This window comes from Callorhinus ursinus, unplaced genomic scaffold, assembly GCF_003265705.2.
Source record: "Callorhinus ursinus isolate GAN/ISIS: 27379988/994484 unplaced genomic scaffold, GSC_fseal_2.0 scaffold42, whole genome shotgun sequence".
NCBI classification, from domain to species: domain Eukaryota; kingdom Metazoa; phylum Chordata; class Mammalia; order Carnivora; family Otariidae; genus Callorhinus; species Callorhinus ursinus.
The window spans coordinates 2,291,784-2,315,024 of NW_027397104.1; the positions used below are offsets into that span (position 1 = coordinate 2,291,784).

A 23,241-nucleotide genomic window follows, 5' to 3' on the forward strand; every position below is an offset into this window, starting at 1 on the left:
CACACACACACACACACACACACACACACACACACACACACACACACCCTCCAGGAACGCAGCCTGGGACACACGCACTCAACCATTCAACAAACACTAAGCACCTAATAGAGGTCCTCTCCCCACAGTCATTCACTCCCCTGTACTCTCACCCCTACCAAGGACTTGGTTGACTTCCCAGGCCCAGCGGCTACCTCCCCTGCCCCAATAGCTAAGGTGCCCACCATCCAAGAACTCTGCTCCTGGAGCGTGGATTCTGGTCAGACCAGGACGCCATGAAGACTATGTGGGCTTCTTGGAGGAGTGTGGGTCTAGGCTGGAATGGGCTGCCCTGAGCTGTAAGGTGACTGGTCCAGGGCTCACACTGAACCAGGAACCCCACAAAGACGACTTGGCTGGGAAGAGAGTGAACTAGGTGAAGCATGTAGCCTACTTAGGGTTCTGTGTGTGTGGTCAGAAACTGTTTCAAACCCACCTCCTTGGCATCCAATCTCCCACTTCCACTCCCATTGGATCATCTAAACCAAAGGTTAGGGAGTGGGTGCTTTAAACCTTCCACCCTTGGGCCCCGTGTCCTTTCCCTTTTAGCCATGATAATGGGTACCATCATAACACCCTGATAGCTCCCCTCCTTCCCTGATTCCTCTCCATATCCCTGATCTGTCAATGTTGGGGAGCTTCAGGGCTGAGAACATGAACCTCTTCTACCTGTACTCACTCCCTCGGAGAGCTCAGTGTCTTACGGTCTTAGAGACCATCCACATGCCCCCAAATTTGTATCTTCAGCTAAAATCTCTCCCCTGATCTTCAGACTCATATTACCAGCTGCCTACTTAACATCTCCACTTATATGTCCAAAATGCAGCTTTATCTTAACAAGTCAAAAGAGGGCCCTGATCTTCCCACAAACCCACTCCTCTGCAGTCATCCTCATCTTGATAAATACAACCCCATCCATCACATTGCTCAAGCCAAAAATATTGCAGTATTCTTGTCTCTTCTTTCTCTCACATCCTATGACAAACCCCTCAGCAAAGCCCATAACTTTACCTTCAAAATATTTCCAGAATGTAACCACTTCTCACCAACTCCCAGTAACATCATGTCCCCCCTCAATTATTGCAGGAGCTTCTGACCTGGTCTCTGTGCTTCCCTTCTTGCATTACTTTGGTCTATTCTCCATCCAATAGCCAGAGGAGTCTTTAAAACAAGTCAGATCATGTCACACCTCTGTCAACACTCCGATGGTTCCCCATCTCACTCACAGTAAAACACAAACCCTATGATGGCCTACAAAGCCTTACACCATTTGGCCCCTGTTATTATCTGACTGTATCTCCCACCATGCTATTCTTTGCTCACTTCCCTCCCAAACATTGGTCTCCTTTCTATTCCTCAGACACACTCTCATCTCACAATCTTTACACTTGTTATTTTCTTTACCTGGAACATCTTCCCCAGATCTCTGCATGGCTCTCTCCCTCATCTTCTTCACACAAGCTTTCTTCTCAAATGTTGTCAGTTAAGTTTTCCCTGACCACCCTCCCCATTGTTCCCTTTCCCTCTGGCCTTCTTGATTTTTCTTCATAGCACTTACTGTCATCTGAAATACTATATATTTTTCTTGTTTGTTTATTGCCTGTTTCCTTCATTAGATTAAGAACTCTGCAAGAGGGGTACGAGGGTGACTCAGTTGTTAAGCGTCTGCTTTCAGCTCAGATCATGATCCCAGGGTCCTGAGATCGAGCCCCGCATCGGGCTAATCTGGGAGCCCGCTTCTCCCTCTCCCACTCCCCCTGCTTGTGTTCCCTCTCTCACTGTGTCTCTCTCTGTCAAATAAATAAATAAATAAAATATTTACCAAAAAAAAAAGTCTGCAAGAGCAGAAATGTCTGTTTTGTTTACTGCTGTATCCCAGTGCCAAGAACAGTGTCTGGAACATAGGGGGCCTTCAATAAATATTTATTTAATGAATGTGTTACAAATCCTTATTTATTATTATTTCATTATTTCACTCTTGCCTGTTGATTCTTGGGATCTTTCCCAACAGGCATTCCAGGCAGACAGTATTAAAATTTAATTGAAACTTTTATGCCAGCTCTGCACTATACTCTTATATCATTCAGGATCTTGGTGGGAAATAAATGGCATGTCCAAAAAGGTTTAATGGGAAAAAATGTGAAGGAACCATTTACAAAGGTGAGGGCAGGGTTGTTGTAGGCAGCCGCTGCAGGTGAATTAGTCCACCTCCAAACCTCAGGCCATCTCTCCTTCCCGGCAATATTGACATTCAATGTACTGCCTGAAATTCTGCCCACTGAAAGGACTGCCCTTCACCACCGTCATTCAGGGCCAGCCTACCTTAGAGATCCATCTAAAAATCAAGACCATGCATTTTCTCCCTGTTAACTGTAGAAAACTTCTCCATGAAGATGTGAATGTGATCAGAAGAAGAAACAATACAAATAGGAATCTGAGCCCCCTGCCCACGCTTTTACTCATGCCTTCTGAAACTTCTAAGGCCTGAGCTCATATGTACAATGACCATTTAACAATGGAATGCTGTTCTGCACATCCAACTATATCATTTGCTATCGGTAACACCCTTGGGCCACATTGTCACTGGGTGAACTAGAGTCTGAGTTTTAGACCAGGGCCCAGTGGCAAATCAGGAGCTGCTTTTCAAATAGAAAATACTTGTTAGCAGAAGAGGTGTGGCCTTACTCCCAACACCCTAAGGTGTAATTCTCCCATTGAGGTTCCTATAGCAACATTTTCTGCCACAGAAAAGCTGAAGTTCAATGGATTTATGAGCCATAAGACCCAAGGAGCAGGGCAACTTTCCTGGAAATGGACTTGCTGCCCAGCCCTTCCTTGCTCTGGGCCTCATTCAAAACCATAGCTTCACGTCATATCCAATAAATATTTTGCAACACTACACCTAAATACGGTATATGTTGCCTCCAAAATCCAAACTTCCTTTAAGTATTGTGTCTCTTTCTTCATGGTGAAGGTGCAACACACCACAGACCACCATTTTTCAGTTTCTTTCCACCCACAATGGCCTAAAAATTTCACCTATGTGTCAGGGTCCTGGATTTTTGTAGGATTTCTTTCTCTCGCTCTCTCTGGCATATATGGGTCTTACTAAGGCATTTAGGGTGATTGCTCTTTTTTTCTTCAAAATTTTATTTAAATTCTAGTTAGTTAACATATGGTATAATATTGGCTTTAGGAGTGTGATTACTATTTCTTAGGCGCCAGAGGCAGTAAGCATAATGTCGTCAGTTGATATTCTTGGGATGTCAAGATTATCTTATGACAAAGAGCAGGAACATTGATATATCCCTGTGGTAAGACAGTGACAGTGTACACCTGTCATTCCTATTGAAAAGAAACTGATTTCTGGGGCACCTGGGTGGCTCAGTAAGCTAAGCATCTGACTCTTGATTTTGGCTCAGGTCATGATCTCAGGCTCATGAGATCTATCCCCAAACTGGGTTCCACAGTTGGTATGGAGCCTGCTTGAGATTCTCTATTTTCCCTCTGTCCCTCCCCACCTCATTCTCCCAACTCTGTACACTCACACTCTCTCAAAAAATAAAGGAAAGAAAGAAAAGAAAAAAACCGATTTCAATGGTCTTTAATTGACTGATATAGAAAAAAGGAATGTGTTAGATTATTAGCCCTCACGGGTTCCATTATTCCCCTTGAAATAAGATTGCCCAGTGCCAAGGGCTATGACATCTTTTAAGTCTTTGAAGGTGCTTTAATCTATGCGATTTCTCTAGGAATGTAGCATTAATTTTATGTTTCCTGTTGTAGCAGGGAATGTGGTAGGGCAAGCACAGTTCAAAGGACTTCCACTTGGCCCTTCCTACCATAATTTTCCTTACTCCATGGTCAAGGAACCAGTGTGATTTGGATAATGACTGAGTATACCTATTCCCACTATACATTCTGAACCTAGAGAAATAACCAGTGAGCAGCTATTAACAGACCCACTGTGAGATGGATCTGGATCAAGATCCTTCTATCACTTGACCTCTATTAAGCCTTACTCTGACTGGTGGACCACAGTGGGATTTTGGGTCCCCGAGACTAGTATTAACATAAGATAGACTGTAGCTAATAACGCCCCAAAGGTCTGAGTATGTCCTGTTCCACATTCAGACTCACCCTAGCAAATGGCTACAGATCCCTCTGTAGAGAAGGCTTGGAGTAGTCATTCTCAAATTTTAGCATACATCAGAATCACAAGAAAGGCTTGTTAAGGTATAGATTGCTGGACCACTTGCAGAGTTTCTGATCCAGTGAAGCTGGGGCAGAGCCCAACAATTTGCATTTCTGGCAAGTTCTTAGGTGATGCAGATGCTGTTGGAGATGCACTAGGAAAACCACTAACTGGGAGAAAGATTTATAGAATCCACCCATGAAAGAGACTCACACCCTCCCACCTCCCACCTGACCAAAGGGCTTTGAGTCTAGGAAAATGACTTAAGTAGAGGAACTGGGTAAAAGACTGTACAATACAATTTGGATCAAATTTCTGCCCACCAGGGCTGGATGTTTCCACTTACACAGATCAAGTAGCACATCAGTAAGCTGTCCATCTGTTTCATTGCTAGGAACACTATGATCAATTAGATAACACCACAGATCCCTGTGGGCAAAGCGCATAAATTACCACTTGTCCCTACAGTTTATATAGTAATCTCATTTACCTTATTGCTCTTGGTTAGGTGCCAACATCTGACCTCTACCACTCATGGATTCCATTATCCCCCTTGATTGCCCAGTCCCAAGAAGGCATCTCCTATCCCCATCTCTTGCCTCCTAAAGAAGCCACTACAGTGCTTTTCAAAGAAGCTACTGTTCCCCTCATTAATACTTTTCTTGTTGCCTTGGAGAAGTAAGCATCTTTTTGGGCCCTTCAGAGGTGTACAGTTAGTGGTTGCACATCACAGGTACACTCCAACATTCCCATCTCTCTCAACTTTGCACTCCTTCCTCTACTTTGCTCCTCATATAGTCTGAGAACCAGCAGCATCAGCATCACTTAGAAGTTTGTTAGAAATGCAACATCTTAGGTTTCACCCCAGACCTAGTGAATCAGAATCTAGAGTTTAACAAGACTCCCATGTAAATCACATGCGCATTAAAGTTTAAGAAGCATTGTTCTACAATATGTTAGTGAGGTTCTAACATCTCAACCTCATTGATCAAAGGCCACTGTTGAGTCTACACTTCCAGTAACCAACCCAACAGACTATTAACATCACTCCCAGGTGCTGAGCTAATACAGTTACTGGATGAGGGCACCAATATCAATAAACTGACAAGCTCCCAGGTGATGCTGCTGCTGCTGCTGTCTGAAGAACTGTCTTTGAAAACAACTACCAAAAAGAAAATTATTCGTATCCAGGACTGCAGCAAGATGAAGAATCTGGGGACTTAACCTCTCTCTCCTATCACCCACTGATCTCCTGCTGCTGCCTCCTGTGGACCAAACTCAAACAGAAGCTGGAGGGCAAGGATCCTGAGTAATTCAGTCTAGAGAGGTCAGCCTTCCAGAAAACAGAACAGGGTAGAGAAGAGTGAGAGCATGGACGAGGGTGGACAACAGGGAATAATCAGAACCACCAGAAGCAGGGGGATGCATAGATCAATGAAAAATGGATTGATAGATGAACTGACATATATCTGAATGAAAGGATAGAATAATAACAATGGTCAATATTTGATGAGTGTTTATTATGTGCCAGCCTCTAAACTAAGGACTTGGATTACCTCACTTGATCCTGAGAAGTAGATCTAGTACCATTCCTACTTTATAGATTAAGACACAGGAACTGGATAACTTGCGCATGGTGACACAGCTAGCAAGTGGTGGAATTTGAATCCCAAGCAAGGCATTCTATCTGTAGAGTCTCACTCATCTATACTGTTCTATGATCAATGGACAGTTGGCAGACAGGCAGCATGGGATAGTGGTAAAGAGTGTAACCTTACAGCAAAAGACACCTAGGTACAAGACACTTACTTGTTATAGGGTCTTGTGCTCTGAACCTCATTTTCTTTACGTGTAAAATAGAAATAGTAATATGTTAATAATAAAAATTATGGGTGCCTGGGTGGCTCAGTCGGTTAAGCATCTGCCTTCAGCTCAGGTCATGATCCCAGGGTCCTGGGATCGAATCTCACATCAGGCTCCCTGTTCAGCAGGGAGTCTGCTTCTCCCTCTGTCCCTCCCCCCACTCATGTTCTCTCTCTCTCTCTCTCTCAAAAATAAATAAATAAAATGAATGAATGAATGAACAAATAAATAAATAAAAATTACTTCGTAGTTTTGTTGGGAAAGTTAGTAAAGTGGAGTCCTTGATACAGAGCCTAACAGAGTAAATGATAAGAAATATGATTACTATTATTATTATTAATGGATGGAAAGAAAGGTAAGTCAGAAATTTATGAGAGAAACACCACCCCATCCAAAAGAGGGTCCAGAACTTGGGTGGGATGGTTGAAAGGGTGTTCCACATATTAGTTTCCCTTTTGAGTCCTGGTCTTTCTCATAAGGATGGGAAATCAGTGTCCCTTCCTTCGTCTGTCGATTCCTTGAAATTTGGGGATTGTCTGAGTATGAGCTGACCAGCCCCTCTCCTTAAAAATCCCCTCTTGGTTCCCAGGATTTAGAGCAGGGGAAAGACGAAAGGAACTATTCCAGGCCAGCTCCCTCCAGCTGTTCTGCTGACCCAGGTGTTAGACATATGAACATGGCAAATAGAGAAAGGGCCAGTGCTGGCTGAGCCAAGAGGTTGAATCCCAGAGGCTTGAGATGGGTGCTGAGCCTCTTCCCAAGGAACATTCCCTTTCGACTCTGCTTGTCCCAAGGAAGGGACTGGTTCCCAGATAACAGATGGGCAGCATAGGGAGATTACCCCAGGCTTCGTGATTGCTCTGAAAGGACCAGAGAGCCTTCTTCACCACCACCTGCACCAGAGAGAAGAGAAGAACCACAGAGACAAGAACGAGAATGAGGGATAAACTTAGGGAAGGGGATGCAACCCCTCACTCTGACCCCCCAAACCGAACCATCACCTCTGAAAGCCAGCCCTATGGTTCATGATGCAAACGCCACCAAGAAGGCCATACTGCAGACCCTGTATCTTTGGCTGACATGGCGAGGTCCCTTCTCTTGGCCAGAGTGCGGACTGCTTAGATTCTCAGAGATGAAGCCAAAAAAAGCAGAAGAGTAGGGAAGCTACTGAGGCAGGAAGAAGGGGGGCAGGGGCAGGTTCCGTCAGAAAGAGGGGGACAAAGGGGAATCCACGGAATGGAAGTGGAGGGGAATTTCTGAGCAGGGAAAGTGAAAGTTCTGAGCCATAAATAAGAGGCAGTTGCAGCCTCACACAGGCTTTCACACACATTCCCAGAACCCCTCACAGCCCACAAGGACGCCTGTGCACTTCCCATTGCTCCCTCCCACTGCCAGCCAAGTTTCAGCCTCACAAGACTCCGGCCCCGCACCCAGAGATTTCCCCGTGCTCACTGTCTCACGGTTGGTCTGCCTCCGTCTGCCGTCCATGGCATCCCAAGCAGCTGCAATACTGGCCTTCAGCCTGCTGATTCTCTGGACCTCCCCGGGTAAGGCTGAGGGAAGGCTTATGGTGGGCATGGGGGAGGGGGTGTCTAAATCTCAGACTACTTGGCGCTGGATGTGAGGGACACGGAGTTAGGTCTGCATGTTTGGGTGAACCTGAGGGTTCCCTGAGCCCTGTGAGTGTGGGTATGACTGGGCCCCTGAATTCAATGTTTGTCGGTCTCTTGGTGTGTCCCGGGGCTGAGCACGAGCCTTCTCTCTTCAGCCTCTCTTTCCTGCTGCCTCTGTTTCCCAGACAGGAGAGAACAGTATATATTTGTTTACGGTGGAGAGAATGGGAGATGCTGAGACAGGGCTAATAGTCCAAATATTTAACAATTCATAACTCCTCTAACCCCAGTCTCCTACTACCCTAGCCCTCACTCCTCACCTTTCCTCCCCAACCCCGCGCTGTGAGCAGCATCAACTCTTCATTTATGCAGGTCCTGGGGGAGAGGTTGGGGTTTACCAAACAGCTTAGAAGTACTTCAATATATTTAGCAACCATTAGGGCCATATGGGTCCATACCGGCTGAATGACAGGTTTAAGCACCCCCCCCACACACACACACACTTCTCTTTAATCCCACTTAGGGCCATAGGGCCGTGGCCTCCCCTCCTCAGGGTCCCTGTGTCCTGACACTACCTTCTTTCTCCCACCCGCACCCCAGCTCTGGGTGGTGCCAACGACGCTGAAGACTGCTGCCTGTCTGTAAACCAGCGCCCCATCCCAGGGAACATCGTCAGAGCCTTTCGCCACCTCCTCATCAAGGACGGCTGTAGAGTGCCTGCCGTTGTGTGAGTTGTGGGGAGGAGCTCGTCTAGCCTCATCTCCGCCAGCAGCCACCGGTGATACCCCACCTTCCTATCTGCCTTCTCTTTGCCAAGCCCAGCCTCTTCAAGGAAGCCCCTGAAACAGGCTCCCAGATGTGGTCCCCAGTCTCTGCCCCTCACACCAAGAGCCTGCCAGGAGGCTGGGTTCCAGGGCTACATTCTCTCTGACCTCTGACCTCTGACTCCAGGTTCACCACACTGAGGGGTCACCAGCTCTGTGCACCTCCAGACCAGCCCTGGGTGGACCGCATCATCCGGAGACTGCAGAAGAACTCTGCAAAGGCAAGCCCGGCCCTCCCCAGCCCTGCCTCCTCCCTCAGAGCCCTTGCCCAAGACCCCAACCCATGACCCTCTCCTTCCTCCCCTAGAACAAGCGCCACGGCAGTTAGCCCCTGACAGCCCCGGAGGGAGCCCTGCATCTGAGTGAAGGGATGTGACTCACTGCAGCCCTGGGGAACCAAGGATCAGAAGGGAGGACCAGAAAACAAATAAACAAACAAAAAAAAAGGGAGGACCAGGCCTCCAGTGGCTCTGCACCAGAACTGACTCCAGCCGGGACAGGGCCTGGAGCGTCAGTGTGAGTGTGAGTGTGAGCAGGGGTGAGTGTGGCGTAGCAGGAGTGCAGCTTCTCCTCCACACCCAGACCACAGTGCTTCCAATAAAGCCCAACTGGTACCCACGGATCTGTCTGTCTGCTGTTTGTTGTCTGTCCAGGAGGACCAGAGTAGGAAATGGGGAGATGGAATGGCAGATCTCATTTTCCCTCTGCAACCTGAGCAACCTCCTCATGGACCCCTCCTTAGCGCCCTGCGTTCTCGGGACCAATTCCCATCATCAGAGCCCCACCTGGTCCCCTCACAGCCCACTCACTCTCCACGGTTCAGCCACACCAAACCTGTGCCTGTTCTCTGATTGAGCCAAACTCTTTCACGCCTCCCAGTCTTTCTCCTCCAAGGCAAAGTATCCAGGTGTCTCAGGGATCAGGTGTCACCAGGGGGGAGGGAGTTGTCAAGAACCAGCTTTCCTGGCTGGGGGCAAGAAGAGGCCCAACTCTGCTGCCGGGAGCAGGGAAAGTACTCATCCGCCCCCGCCATTCCCTCTGTCTGGAACACTCTTCTCTCACCGGCTCACCTGCCTTCCCATCTGGGTCTTGATGACTCTTTCTCCAGGAAGCACCCCCCCCCCCCCCCCCTCAAGGCTAGATTAAGTAGCCTCCCTCCCTCCCAAGCTCCCAGGGCCCTTGCCCCTCTCCCCTGCAGCTCTCATCACACTGGGTTATAACTGATAGTTTGTCAGCCTTCCTCAAGAGGGATCACGTCTGTTTTGGTTTCCACTGTCTCCCTGGTGGTCTCACTGCCTGGCACAAAGTAGTCACTCAATAAATATTTGTCTAGAAAATGAGTAGAGGGGCGCCTCGGTGGCTCAGTCATTAAGCGTCTGCCTTCGGCTCAGGTCATGATCCCAGGGTCCTGGGATCAAGCCCCACATTGGGCTCCCTGCTCCGCGGGAAGCTTGCTTCTCCCTCTCCCACTCCCCCTGCTTGTGTTCCCTCTTTCGCTGTGTCTCCCTCTGTCAAATAAATAAATAAAATATTTTTAAAAAATAGAAAATGAGTACATATGTGAGGAAAGGCTCAATAGCCAGCGGTGAGGGCCTATCTGTCCACACAGAATCTGACCTTTGGGCTAGCCTTCCTCTCTCACTCAGGGAGGCTGGGCTAGGTCCAGCCCCATCTGAGCAATCCTGGGGCCACACTTGTCAGGGATACTGACAGATAGACCTGGGAGCCAGAAGGCAGAGTGGAAGAGGGCCCAGAGGGTGGAAGAAGGAGCGGCCAGGGAGCTAGGAAGATTTAGCATGGAGGAACCCCACCACCAGCCCTGCAGCCCCCAGGGCACCTGAGCCAAGGCAACACAAAGATCAGGGAGTTACAGAGGAGTCTCCTCTTCGGGAGATGAAAGCGCTGTGATGCCTGGAGCATACCACAGGGCTGCTCTGGAAGGAGTGAACTCCTCACGCCTGGTAAGTCCCCTGAGGAAGCTGCTGGTCTCCCACTTGGGCCTCTAAGGACTTGTCCCACTGAGAGCAGCAAGACTGTGGCACTGGGGTTGGATGACAGCTATATGACAGCAGACTGAGCATTGTTACCTGGGAAGGGGTGGGTCATCACTTACCAGCTATACCTCATCTGATAACAAAGCCAGGCCTGGGCAGTCTGGGAAGGGGAGCAGTGGTGAGGGGATTGTGCCAGCCCCTCCTCACGGAGCTGAGTGCATAGCAGCTTCCTTCTCCCCTCTGCTCCCAGAAGTAAGGTATTCAAAATCTCAGATATCCCATCTCCTAGAGCCCCAGGAGTGGGTGGGATGCAAGAACAACTGTTACAGCTGTGGCCCTGCTGCCTGGAGGAAATGAGCCATCCAACTCGTGCACCTGTGCACCCATCCATTTAGCCATCTCTGCACCCATTAGACTGCCATCCATCCATCCGCTCCTCCACCCATCTACTCATCCATCCATTAATTCATCCATTAAGGCAGCCAACCATGGGGCCCCCGGGGGCCCAGCTACAGACACCTTTTAGATCCTGTGCCCTGTGCCCCAGCAGGCAGAGGACAAACACAGGTGTTTGAGGGGCACATTGCTTCAACTCCTTCTCAGTTCCCAGGGAAGCCAAGTGGAAGTCAGCCTGCCACAGAGGAAGACAGAAAACCTCCCTTCGGAGGAAAACCCCAGATAGAGTAGGGGAGTGAGGGCAGGAGCCCTGAGGAAGATGTTACTATGACAGAGGCCCTGGACGCTACCTCCCTGCCACTCCGCTGAGGGGGGTACAGGAACAAGTCCTGAACTCAGTGCCCAGCCCTCAGCCCTGCTTCAGCACTTCACTGTGCCACTCCAGGCAAGTCTCTTCCTTACTCCCCATCTCCAAAACCTTAGTTCCCCATCAGTCAGGTGTACGGGGAGAGGTGCTTAATTTTTAAGAGTCCCTCCAAAGATTTGACTCATGAACCTTTGGGTCTAAACCCCCAACATTCACACAGGCTCCCCCAAAGTCATGCACCTTCAGAAATGTCCCTACTTCTTGGGGCCTCAGGGACCACCCTCTGGGAACAAAGCAAGAACTGAGACTCAAGAAGAGAGAAAATAATTCAGGAGCTAGTGAAGGGGCTTGGATCGAACAGCCTCTGGCCAGACCCTGGAGGCCTGGGGAATAAAGAATTTCAAGAAAGTCTGAGGGGGTGTACACCCGAGTACCATAGAGAGCAGGCATACAGCCCTCCCTACCCCTTCTCCAGCCCGTGCCTTCCTGCCCCCAGCCACCAACTCCTCCTGGGCACTGGGTGCTAGCCTCTTATCTCCCTGCCAGATACATGAGGGCTTAACCCAGCAATCTGTGACTTGTCCCTACCCACTCAAACATTCTCAGCACTGTCACTTTATCTAATCACACCCGCTCCCTGTTTTACTATGATTTTCTGACAAGGGTTGTGTCACTATCCCAAGTTCTCGCAGGCCAGAAGCCGACCTGCCTACCTGACAATGATGAGGCTGCCACCTTCTCCAAGGGACAGCATGGACTTCTGGCTCCCCAACCAGAATACAGGGGCCTTGCTGCCTGCCTCTGAGAAGACACTTTCCTGTCTAGGGCACACAGCGCCTGCTACCGGTTTAAGGCCAACAGCTGAGTGAAAACTCTCTACCCTGAAGGCCTAAGGCCCCAGCAGCCAACATCTCCCTAAAGGGACCTGACATCCTGCTCAGAGAGCTCCCAGCTCCCATCTACAGGATGGACAACAAGCTCCCCGTCCTGTCTATTGATAGAGTTCTCAGAGAATGAGATTGGACCTGTTCATCTCCACTGCCAACACTGCTCCGCTCTGGGGCTGGCATAGAACAAGCCCCAGAACTCATTTGATTAACAAAAAATGTAACTGAAAATGGCCCTTTCCCACGATGCCCCACCCAACTCATACCTGGAGCACATCCAGTTCTCAAGACATTGGGACTGCCTCTGTTGCATGGGTAAGTGTGTGGTAAGAGCCAGCCCCATACGGTTTTGATCATATTTTCATCAGCTCATGTTCGATTTCTCGGTAAGCCCCCACCCCCAGACTCCCCTTTTCTGGCCTCCGGGAAACTCAGAAACAGCCAGAAAAATCTTGGAAATAACAGTCTCACAACGGAGCAGGACTCCCAAGTGGGGAATTTCCTCAAGAACCCCTCTGTAAGAATAAGCTGGCACTCCTCTGGTCAGAGGACTTCCTCAGTGGCTCCTGAGACTTGTCCACATGGAAAGACAAGCCCTGTTGCACTAGCTAGTTCACCATGAGTGCTGGGCACTGCTTTAAGTACTAGTATCATTCTTACATTACAGCTAAGGAAACTGAGGTGCAGAGATTAAGGAACTTGCCCAGGCTGGACAGATGGTAAAGTGGCAGAGCCGGGGGCATCCCAGCGAGGCAGTTTGGCTGCAGAATCTGTACTCTAAGTTACTACACATACCACCTCGTGAGTTGACCCACATCCTAAATAAAAATGGGAAACAATACAGCAGGACCAGGTCTGAGGAAGTGGCTCTCAAGGAATAGGGAAAGCCATTAACTTTGGGGTGCTAACCATGTGCCAGGCTCCAAGCAGAGTCCTTTATGTGCATTATATCACTGCTTCCTCTAACAACCCTATGAGGTGGAGATCACTAGTCCCATTTTATAGAGGAGGAAATCGAGGCACAGAGAGGTAGTGTGAGCTCCCAAGTCCACTAAACTAGTAAGTGGCATTGCTGAGAGGAAATAGGCGCAGTTCTCCGAGGCTATTCAAGTCTCAGTATTCCCAAGGAGGAGCAGTGGAGATGGAGGTCCATCCACAAACATGCCCACATCCTTACCTCCATTCCCAGGCAAGTATCGGAGGCCAGGACCAGGGGATGTTAAAAGGACAGGAGGAATGAGGGGTAGGGCTTGGGATCCTGAAAAGTAGGGGCAGGACACGGGGGTCGTGTGGGCAAGGATTCTGGAAGGGGTGGGGCCAGCCTTTAGAGTCAGCGAGAGTGGGTGCTACCTCCACAGGGCAGAGAATCTGGGGATCACAGAGGTGGGATCAGATTCCGGAAGGACTGGCTTCTGAGGGCCATGTCCATCTCCCGAGGGGTCAGGATCAGGCAGGACAGGGGAGGAGAACAAGAACGAGGGTAAAACCTCCGAGGATCAGAGTAAATGGGGGAGTCAGACCTCTTTGCCCTGCTCCTGTCCCTAGGACCTTCTAGCCTTCCATGGGTCCTGTGGGGAGGCAGAAGACAGGAACCGCCCTGGGCTCCAACCCAGTGGAAGTGGGATGGCTTTAACCCCAGCAGCTTCCACCTTGTCCAACCAGGACAACCTGATCCCCCAGGGCTCTGGATCTCAGAGTCACAGTCCCTGGAAATCTGGATCCATCACCATCAAAACCTCAGTCACCTTGTGATCTCATACTTGTCAGATCATTATTTCAAAAAATCTCCTCCAAGAAGAAGCCACCCCTTCCTACCAGGAGCCTAACACTTTAAAAGCCCTCCATCAATTCACAAACACTGACTGACAGGACATCCTAATACCTAATGATGCCCCCATTGCTGACAGGACCCCCATTAATGTCAAGGTCCCCCATTACTATCAGGTTACTATTCCTGTCAGGAAATCTTACCACTGTCAGGAACACCATGCCTGTCAGGCAAGACATCAGCATTGTATAACTCCAGGGACACCGTTTCCCCTGTAGTCTATGTAAATGGCTCCTCTTGGCATGGCAGCCCTAAGTGTCAGAATATCTGTTAGTGTAGGGCCCCCAGTAGTCTCGGGGCTGCCATGATATAGGGTCCTAACCCTGGCAAATCCTTGTGTCTAAAGTGATGCCACATCACTGGAACCCAGAACATTTATTCTTACCAGGCACCGTTCTAGGTGCTGGTGATATGATAGTGAACAAGACAGATACGGTCTTGGGGCGCCTGGGTGGCTCAGTCAGTTAAGCGGCTGCCTTCGGCTCTGGTCATGATCCCAGGGTCCTGGGATCGAGCCCCGCATCGGGCTCCCTGCTCAGCGGGAAGCCTGCTTCTCCCTCTCCCACTCCCCCTGCTTGTGTTCCTGCTCTCGCTGTCTCTCTCTGTCAAATGAATAAAATCTTTAAAAAAAAAAAAAAAAGACAGATACGGTCTTGGGCCTCATAAAGCTGAATGAAACCTTCTAATGAAGGTTACATTACCTGCCCCCCCACACAAAAAAGCAAATAGACAAACGTATTAATAAGGATTCTTACTTGCAAGCTACTAAAACTCTCAGAAAAGTAATTTATTAAAAAGACCCTGGGAAATTGTAGAAAATGGAGGAGTAAGAGAGCCCGAGCAGCTGGAACCACTTGCACATCTTGCAGTAGAGCCAGGACAGTCCAGACATCCCTCCAGGCAGCATCCCCAGAAGGAAAGCCAAATGCCAATACCACGCTTATGTCCAGACAGCTGGAGCCCCTGCCCTGCATTCCATGTTTCAGAGGGCTCTGCTCCGGCTCTCCTCCAGTCACACCTCTGGGTACAGGGCTAAGGGGACATGCCCACCTGGAACTTGTGCTTCTCCTTCTAGAGCACATTTCAGGAACTGAAAACTAGAGAACTCTCTGCCCAAGTGGCCCCGAGCAGCTTCCAGAGTCCGTGCAGGCTTCTTCCTCAGAGCCATCCTTCCTATAATGTGCTGCGTCACTCCCTGCATCCAGAGGGTTGCCAAGAGGTAGCTATTTCCAGGGAACAATGAAGGAGCTTGTATGTTTGGGGCCAGACTGCCTACACCAGGCACATGAGGCCCTTCATGGTTCATGATGGAACTGAGGGTAGAAGAGGAAGGGGTGGGAAGACAAGTAGAGCACTGGAACTTGGCTCTCCCTTTACTGCTTCATTCCATCATAGAACTCCAAGGAGTCCAAGAATTCTAAATTTGAACCTGGCCTTTGAATTGCTCTAAATGCATATTTTTCAAGACAGTAAGAGAGAGGTATTTTTATTTGACAATGTGTTATCTTGATTTATAACTTTAAAATATTTATTTTTGGGGGTGCCTGGCTGGCTCAGTCGTTAAGTGTCTGCCTTCGGCTCAGGTCATGGTCCCAGGGTCCTGGGATCGAGCCCCACATCGGGCTCCCTGCTCTGCGGGAAGCCTGCTTGTCTCTCTCCCTCTGCTGCTCCCCCTGCTTGTGTTCCCCCCTCACTGTCTCTCTCTCTCTGTCAAATAAATAAATAAAATCTTTTAAAAAAGTAAAAATATTTATTTTTTTAAAGATTTTATTTACTGGGACGCCTGGGTGGCTCAGTCAGTAAAGATTTTATTTATTTATTTGAGAGAGAGAGAGCACGAGCGGGGCTGGGGGGTGGGGGTCGGTACAGAGAGAGGGAGAAGCAGACTCCCCATGGAGCAGGGAGCCCAACCCAGGGCTGGATCCCAGGACCCCGAGATCATGACCTGAGCCGAAGGCAGACGCTTAACCAGCTGAGCCACCCAGGTGCCCCATAACTTTTAAATATTTAGATACATGGTATGTGGCCCTTCATTTGTACTGTTGCTCCAAGCCCCACAATGTTAAGTGATCAGCTCGCCAGGTTTTACCTCTGGAATCACAACTACAGTGCCCCTGGAAAACAGACATCACTTCTGCTACCACTCCTATCACCATCAAAATAGATTCTCTACTAATCCTGCTCCTTTGCATCACTATTCTCTTCCTATTCACAATCCTTGGAAGGTGCTTCTGATGGGTTAAACCCAAGTCATGTGCCCAAGGCCTAACAGCAAAAGGGGGGAGAATTAGTATGTGACCTTTGGGTATTTTATGATGGAACATAACTATTGGTAACTAAGACCAATAGGAAATTCCTAAAATATAGAAAGGGTTTAAGGTTGTAGGTAGTGAAAACAATGATAAATACCTCCATAGTCTACCCTCTGGCTATCCAACATCAAAATACACCCTTTGTCCCAAACCCTAGGCTTCTTAAAAATTTAAGGGCATCACCAAATATAATATCACTTTTGCTTATACAACCAAAAAAACTTCACTCCTCCTCAAAAAGAGACTATTCAGAGTTTTAGCAATTACCACATCTGTCTTAACTTGGGCTGCCAAGATAAAATACCATAGTCTGGGTGGCTTAACCAACAGACATTTATTTTCTCAAATTCTGTAGATTACAAGTTCAAGATCAAGGACAAGTTCAAGATCAAGGTGCCAGTATGGTCAGTTTCTGGTGTGATCTCTCTACCTGACCACCTTCTCACTATGTCCCATGACAGAGAGAAAGAGATCGCTCTCTCTTTTTCTTCTTATAAGGCCACAGTCCTATCAGATTAGGGCCCTACCTTTCTGACCTCATTTAATCTAAATTCCTTCCTAAAGACCCTATCTCCAGATACAGTCACACAGAACCAATTTGGCCCACAGCATCCATTCTTCTTCTAGTTTGTTATAATCTCATCTCTATTCTACAACACCTGGTTACCACCACCAACACACCTGATGGGGCAGGATAGGCTAGGTTATGTTGCAATAACAGATGACACCAATCTGAGTACCTTAACACAACAAAACTCTATTCTCCATGCATACCGAGCCTGCTATGGGTCTAGGCGGGTCCTTAGCACAGCTGGATTCCATGTGGCAGCTCAACATTCTAGGCTGCCTTGATCTTTTGGCATGCTCCTTCATCTCAACACATGTTTCCATGATCACTGCAGCCAGAAAAGACAGGGGATCTCTTGTTTAAACACTTCTATCCATAAACGACACATGCCATTTCCAAATGCATTTCATTGGCCAAAGTGTGTCATACAACCATACTTAACTTTTATTAAAAAGATTTTATTTTGGGGGCGCCTGGGTGGCTCAGTCGTTAAGCGTCTGCCTTCGGCTCAGGTCATGATCCCAGGGTCCTGGGATCGAGCCCCATGTCCGGCTCCCTGCTCAGCGGGAGGTCTGCTTCTCCCTCTCCCACTCCCCCTGCTTGTGTTCCCTCTCTTGCTGTGTCTCTGTCAAAAAATAAATAAAATCTTCAAAAAAAATAATAATCTTATAAAAAAGATTTTATTTTTATTTATTTGAGAGAGAGCGAGCGAGCATGCAAGAGAGCATGAGCAGGGGGAGGGGCAGAGGGAGAGAGACAAGCAGACTCCCTGGGCTCTCTGCTCTGCAGGAAGCCTACTTGTCTCTCTCCCTCTCACTCTTTAAGCATCTGCCTTCGGCTCAGGTCATGATCCTGGGGTCCATCCCGGGGGTTGATCCCAGGACCCCGGGATCATGACCTGAGCCGAAGGCAGATGCTTAAAGAGTGAGCCACCCAGGTGCCCCCAATCATACTTAACTTTAAGGGAGAGACTGCCAGGAGGAGAAGTGAATCAGCACCTTGGTGAGTAGTAATAATACCACCACAAAAATCTATCTTCAAGAACGGAATAGGGACACCTGGGTGACTCAATCGGTTAAGCGTCTGCCTTTGGCTCAGGTCGTGATCTCAGGGTCCTGGGACAAAGCACCACCTCCCTCATCACCCCCAGCTCGGCAGGGAGTCCGCTTCTCCCTCTCCTTCTGCCCCTCCCCCCCAATCATGGGCATGTGCTCTCTCTCAAATAAATAAATAAAATCTTCTTTTAAAAAAAGGATGGAATAAAGGAGGATGAAAGAAAAGGGGAGTCAGTTAAAGAAAGAGGGCCATTTCAAAACCAGGAGGAAAATATAGTTAAAAGCTATAGTCTGTAGTTAAGAAACTAGCCCTGGGGCTTAACTAGCATTTATTAGGTACTTCCTTCTCATACTACTTTTCTATTGCTATATAACAAATCACCACAAATTTAGGAGCTTCGAAAAATCCAAATTTATTATTTCACAGTTTCTGTGGGTCAAGGGTCCAGGTCCACGTTGACTGGGTCCTCCCTGCTCAGGGTCTCACCAGGCTGAACTTAGGCCTCGGCCAGGGCTGCAATTTCATTTCAGACTCAGGGTCCTCTTTCACACTCACCGGGTATTGGCAGCTGTGCTGGCAGGGCGAGGCCCCGAGCTCCTATAGCTGCCGGCCACATGGCCCTCTCTACAACATGGCACTTTGTTTCTTCAAAGCCAGCATGAGAGCATCTGCTTCTGCTGCTTTCTCTTTCTTTGTTCCTTCCTTTTTTTTTTTTTGTAAACTCTACGCCACACGTGGCGCTTGAACTCACGACTCCAAGATCAAGAGTCACATGCTTGGGATGCGTGGGTGGCTCAGTCAGTTAAGCATCTGCCTTTGGCTCAGGTCATGATCCCAGGGTCCTGGGATTGAGTCCTGCATGGGGCTTCTCTGCTCTGCGGGGAGCCTGCTTCTCCCTCTGCCTGCCACTCCCCCTGCTTGTGCTCTCATTCTGTCAAATAAATAAAATATTTTTTAAAAAGTCACATGCTCTACCGACTGAGTCAGCCAGGCACCCCCCTTTTTTTTAAGAGAGAGAGAGAGATCGAGCACGTGAGTTGGCAGGAGTGTGGGGGGTGCGGGGGGGCTGGGGGGGAACAGAAGGAGAGAGAGAATCCTAAGCAGGCTTCCCACCCAGCACGGAGCCTGGCTGCAGGGCTCTATCTAACAACCCTGAAATCATGACCTGAACTGAAATCAAGAGTCAGATGCTTAACCAACTGAGCCACCCAGGTGCCCCAAAGCACCCTCTTTTTAAGTTTGTTTTTTTTTTTTTTTAAGGCTGATGCTTATTTCTTATCTCTAAACACTTTTTTAAAGGGCTCACCTGATTAGGTCAGGCCCATCCAAGGTCATCTCCCTTTTGATGAACTCAAAGTCAACTGATTAGGGACCTTAATCACATCTGCAAAATCCCTCCATTTTGTCATTTATCATAACCTAATCCCATGAAGGATATGCCATCATATTTACAGGTCAATAGGTTAAGGTGATCTCAAATCAAGGAGATACAGGGCATACACACTGGGGGCAGGAATTTTAGAATTATGTTCACCACACTTCCCCTGTGACTCACTCCCTCTACCTCCAACTGGCACTTCACCTGGTTGACATTCTGTAACTGCAAAGAGACTCAACCCTTCACACCCAAGGGATACTAGACCCTAGTGGTCCTGCCTGATTAAGGCCACAAGGGTTTTCCATTAACTTTGACCACTAGGCATGGCATCACCAGGAGAAAGTGCCCCAAATACCACAGGTATTACCCACACACACAGCGCCTCTCCCACCACTTGCCCTTCCCCTTCCTAACCCACATTGGGATTAATCCCAAACCCCTGTCCTTCCTCTGAGCCTCTGTGCTTACTGTTCATTCTACCTGGAATGTCCTCTCTCCTGCCTCACCCATCCTCGATGCTCTGCAGAGATCCCTTGTCCATGTAGTCTCCTCTGCCTTCTCTCTGACCCCCCAGGGTTCTTCATCTCCAGCCACATAAATCACTTTCTATTTTGGATTCAGGGACCCTTGTTTCCTGCACTTCTCCCAGCAAGGAACCCTGGGGCCTGAAGTAGCCCAAATTGCAGGAAATGGAGAGGGGATGTTCAGAAAATCCTGGCAGTGGTGTTATTTCAAACTCCAGAGGGCAGGAGGCAGGAAAGGGGGGGGTGTACTATTGCTCAAGACTTCGCCCCATCCTGATGTCCTGTCACCTCTGGAAGTCCTATGCAATGTTCTACCCACACCCTGAGACTGAAGGGTCAAGTTCTGCCCCTCTGGCTGGGCTAGGACCCTCTGGATATGGACAGAAGGTTTAGAAAAGGATGGGGTGTGAAGCAGACCCCTTCCTATGAGGGACTTTCAGGGGCTGAGTCATTTGGTTTCTTGCTCATTTCCAACTCCTTTCTGGAAGAAGACAGCCCAGCCTCCCCAGGCCAAAGCCCCCACTTCAGAGGCCAGGAACCACACATTTTCATTTTCTGCATACACTAGACGCCCTCTATAGGCCCCATGAGGTTGAGAGCCCAAGCGAGAAGCCTCATATCTCCTTTTCCCCGTGCAATAGATGCTCCCTGCAGGCCCTGTGAGGTTGGGAATCACAAATGGATGGACTGAACAGCAACCAGAATACACACCCACATACAAACAAGTGCTGACACCCTCACCCACTTACATATGTCCTACCCACATACACATGCACAGTCAATCACTCATATACATCAAAGGACACACCACAGACATTTAATCTTATAATCACAATATGGACACAAGGGCATATCAGACACACACGATTCATGCACGTGTCATGGACACACAGACACACAAACACACATGGACACAATCTTTTGTCCTAGAGAGGAGTATTTGTTTGGAAGAAATAGGTTGAAAATACACCTGGGGAACAGGGTGACATCCTGAGTGATATAAAAGGAGGCTGAACTGCTTCTAGGTCTAATAGTGCTTGTTGACTGGAGAGCCCTTTGTTTTGCTGGGTACTAGAATGGTTTTAAGTTTGCAACTGCGCAGATAAGAGTTGGGGTATAGCTATTGAAAAGAGAAATTTGGAGTTTGCAAGAGCTTAATCTATATAATTTGTGTGAAAGCTCATTCTTAGAAGCTGGACTCTTAAACTTAGCAAGCTAAGTTGAACTGTCCTCACTGCATCCAGGATACCATAAAGAGAAGTCTCCTGATACTGGCAATACATGGTGGGTGATAAATGAGAACAGGGATGGACCTAACCCTCACTGAGTTCCCACTGTGAGTGAGGCACATGTACTACCTCATAGGATATACATTATTTCTATTTTACAGGTGAAGAAACTCTCATCTCTTCCCTCATTTGGCCAAGGTCATAAAGCCAGATTCAAACACAAGAGTTTGAATATTAAAATCTTGTTGTTTGGGCGCCTGGATGGCTCAGTTGGTCGAGCGACTGCCTTTGGCTCAGGTCATGATCCTGGAGTTCCGGGATCGAGTCCCACATCGGGCTCCCTGCTCAGCAGGGAGTCTGCTTCTCCCTCTGACCCTCCCCCCTCTCATGTGCTCTCTCTCTCTCATTCTCTCTCTCAAATAAAATCTTAAAAGAAAATCTTGTTGTTTTCCTTCATTGGTAATGACAAATGCAAGGCATGCATGATCCCCCTCCCAACTCATGTTCCTAAAAATATTGATCCAGACCAAGGATTGGCAAACTATGGCCCATGGGAGAGATCCAGCCTGCCACCTGTTTTTGTAAATAAAGTTTTATTGGAATGCAGCCATGCCTGTTCATTTATATATGGTCTATGGTTGCTTTGGGGCTACAACAGCAAAGATGAGTAGTCACTATAGTTAGAATACAGCCAGTAAAACCTTAAATATTTACTATCTGGCCCCTTACAGAAAAAGTTTGCCAACCCCTGATTCAAACTCAGCCTCAGAACTAGAGTTAGCAAGTGAGACAAGCTTATTGCCTTCAGAGTCTTAGCCCTGAAGGGTAGTCAAGTAAATAAATGAATGGGATAGAGCACAGATGAATGAACAGTGGATGGATATTATAGGTAGTGTATCAGAGTTTGCTCCAAATACCAATGTTCTGCCATTTATAAGCTGGGAAACTTTGGAAAAATTGCTGGGTCTTAGGTTCCTCATTTGTAAAATGGGAATAATAGTAATTATTATTCAGAGCTCTTCCCATTGCAAATGACAAAAACCCAACTTAAAGTAGCTTAAGCAAAAAGTTAAAATTGTTGTATCACATAAATAGGTCCATTAAAAATAGATTTTAGGGGCACCTGCATGACTCAGTCGGGTAAGCATCTGACTCCTGATTTTGTCTCAGGTCATGATCTCAGGGTGGTGAGGTTGGGCTTTGCGCTGAGCATGGAGCCTGCTTAGGAGTCTCTCTCTCCCGCTCCCTCTGCCCATCCCCCCAGTCACATTCTCTCTCCCTCTCTCTCAAAAATAATTTTTTTAAAATAGATTTTAGTCTACTTCTGCCCTAGGTGTCCAGATGATAACTCCATCTTTTAACTTATAATTCTTTTTTGGGAGTTTCATTCCTCTTGTAGATAGCAGGAAATACGGACCCTGGAAGCCTCAAGTCTACATTTTTATAGTGAGCGATCTAAAACAGAGGCCCTCTGGGGTGCCTGGCTGGCTCAGTTGGTAGGGCAGGTGACTCTTGATCTCAGAGTTGTGAGTTCGAGTCCTTTGTTGGGTATAGAGATTACTTAAGAATAAAATATTAAAAAAATAGGGGCGCCTAGGTTAAATGTCTGCCTGTGGCTCAAGTCATGATCCCAGGGTCCTGAGACTGAGTCCCTAGTCGGGCTCCTTCCTCAGTAGGGAGTCTGCTTCTCCCTCTAACCCTCCCCCCTGCTCGTGATCTCTCTTCACACTCTCTCTCTCAAATAAATAAATATTTTTTAAAAAGTCTTTTTTTAAAGATTTTATTTATTTGACAGAGAGAGACACAGCAAGAGAGGGAACACAAGCAGGGGAGTGGGAGAGGGAGAAGCACGCTTCCCGCAGAGCAGGGAGCCCGACACAGAACTTGATCCCAGGGTCCTGGGATCGAGCCCCGCATCAGGCTCGCTGCTCGGCCAGGAGCTTGCTTCTCCCTCTCCTACTCCCCATGTTTGTGTTCCCTCTCTAGCTGTCTCTCTCTCTTTCTCTGTCAAATAGGTAAATAAAATCTTTAAAAATATATATATACATATATATGTATGTATATATATGTATGTATATATATACATATATGTGTGTGTATATATGTGTGTGTGTGTATATATATATGTATATATATATACATATATATATATACATATATATATATAT

At 47.9% G+C, this 23,241-nt stretch overlaps 1 protein-coding gene and 2 long non-coding RNA genes across 3 annotated transcripts in view; all 3 read left to right on the plus strand.

Annotated features, from left to right (window-relative positions):
* LOC141370658 (uncharacterized) overlaps positions 1 to 1,767 on the plus strand; it is a 3,174-nt gene extending 1,407 nt beyond the window's left edge. The window contains exon 3 of the long non-coding RNA XR_012374907.1: positions 1,656 to 1,767. This is a non-coding gene — a long non-coding RNA (uncharacterized lncRNA). The remainder of the gene's footprint in view (positions 1 to 1,655) is intronic.
* A 5,634-nt stretch (positions 1,768 to 7,401) lies between these two features.
* CCL19 (C-C motif chemokine ligand 19) lies at positions 7,402 to 9,156 on the plus strand. Its single transcript, XM_025853000.2, has 4 exons — positions 7,402 to 7,644; positions 8,311 to 8,437; positions 8,662 to 8,755; positions 8,842 to 9,156. The coding sequence occupies exons 1-4, from the start codon at positions 7,584 to 7,586 to the stop codon at positions 8,860 to 8,862; spliced, it is 303 nt and encodes a 100-aa protein (XP_025708785.1). The 5' UTR covers positions 7,402 to 7,583; the 3' UTR covers positions 8,863 to 9,156.
* A 1,876-nt stretch (positions 9,157 to 11,032) lies between these two features.
* Positions 11,033 to 21,435, plus strand: LOC141370659 (uncharacterized). The gene is made up of 3 exons (XR_012374908.1): positions 11,033 to 11,369; positions 11,955 to 12,493; positions 21,235 to 21,435. It is a non-coding gene; the product is annotated as an uncharacterized lncRNA (long non-coding RNA).
* Positions 21,436 to 23,241: the final 1,806 nt, after the last annotated feature.

Coding starts and splice junctions, on each gene's coding strand:
- CCL19 (XM_025853000.2), top strand. CDS start 7,584: ATGGCATCCCAAGCAGCTGCAATACTGGCCTTCAGCCTGCTGATTCTC. Junction 7,645..8,310: donor GATTCTCTGGACCTCCCCGG/GTAAGGCTGAGG, acceptor CCCGCACCCCAG/CTCTGGGTGGTGCCAACGAC. Junction 8,756..8,841: donor TGCAGAAGAACTCTGCAAAG/GCAAGCCCGGCC, acceptor TTCCTCCCCTAG/AACAAGCGCCACGGCAGTTA.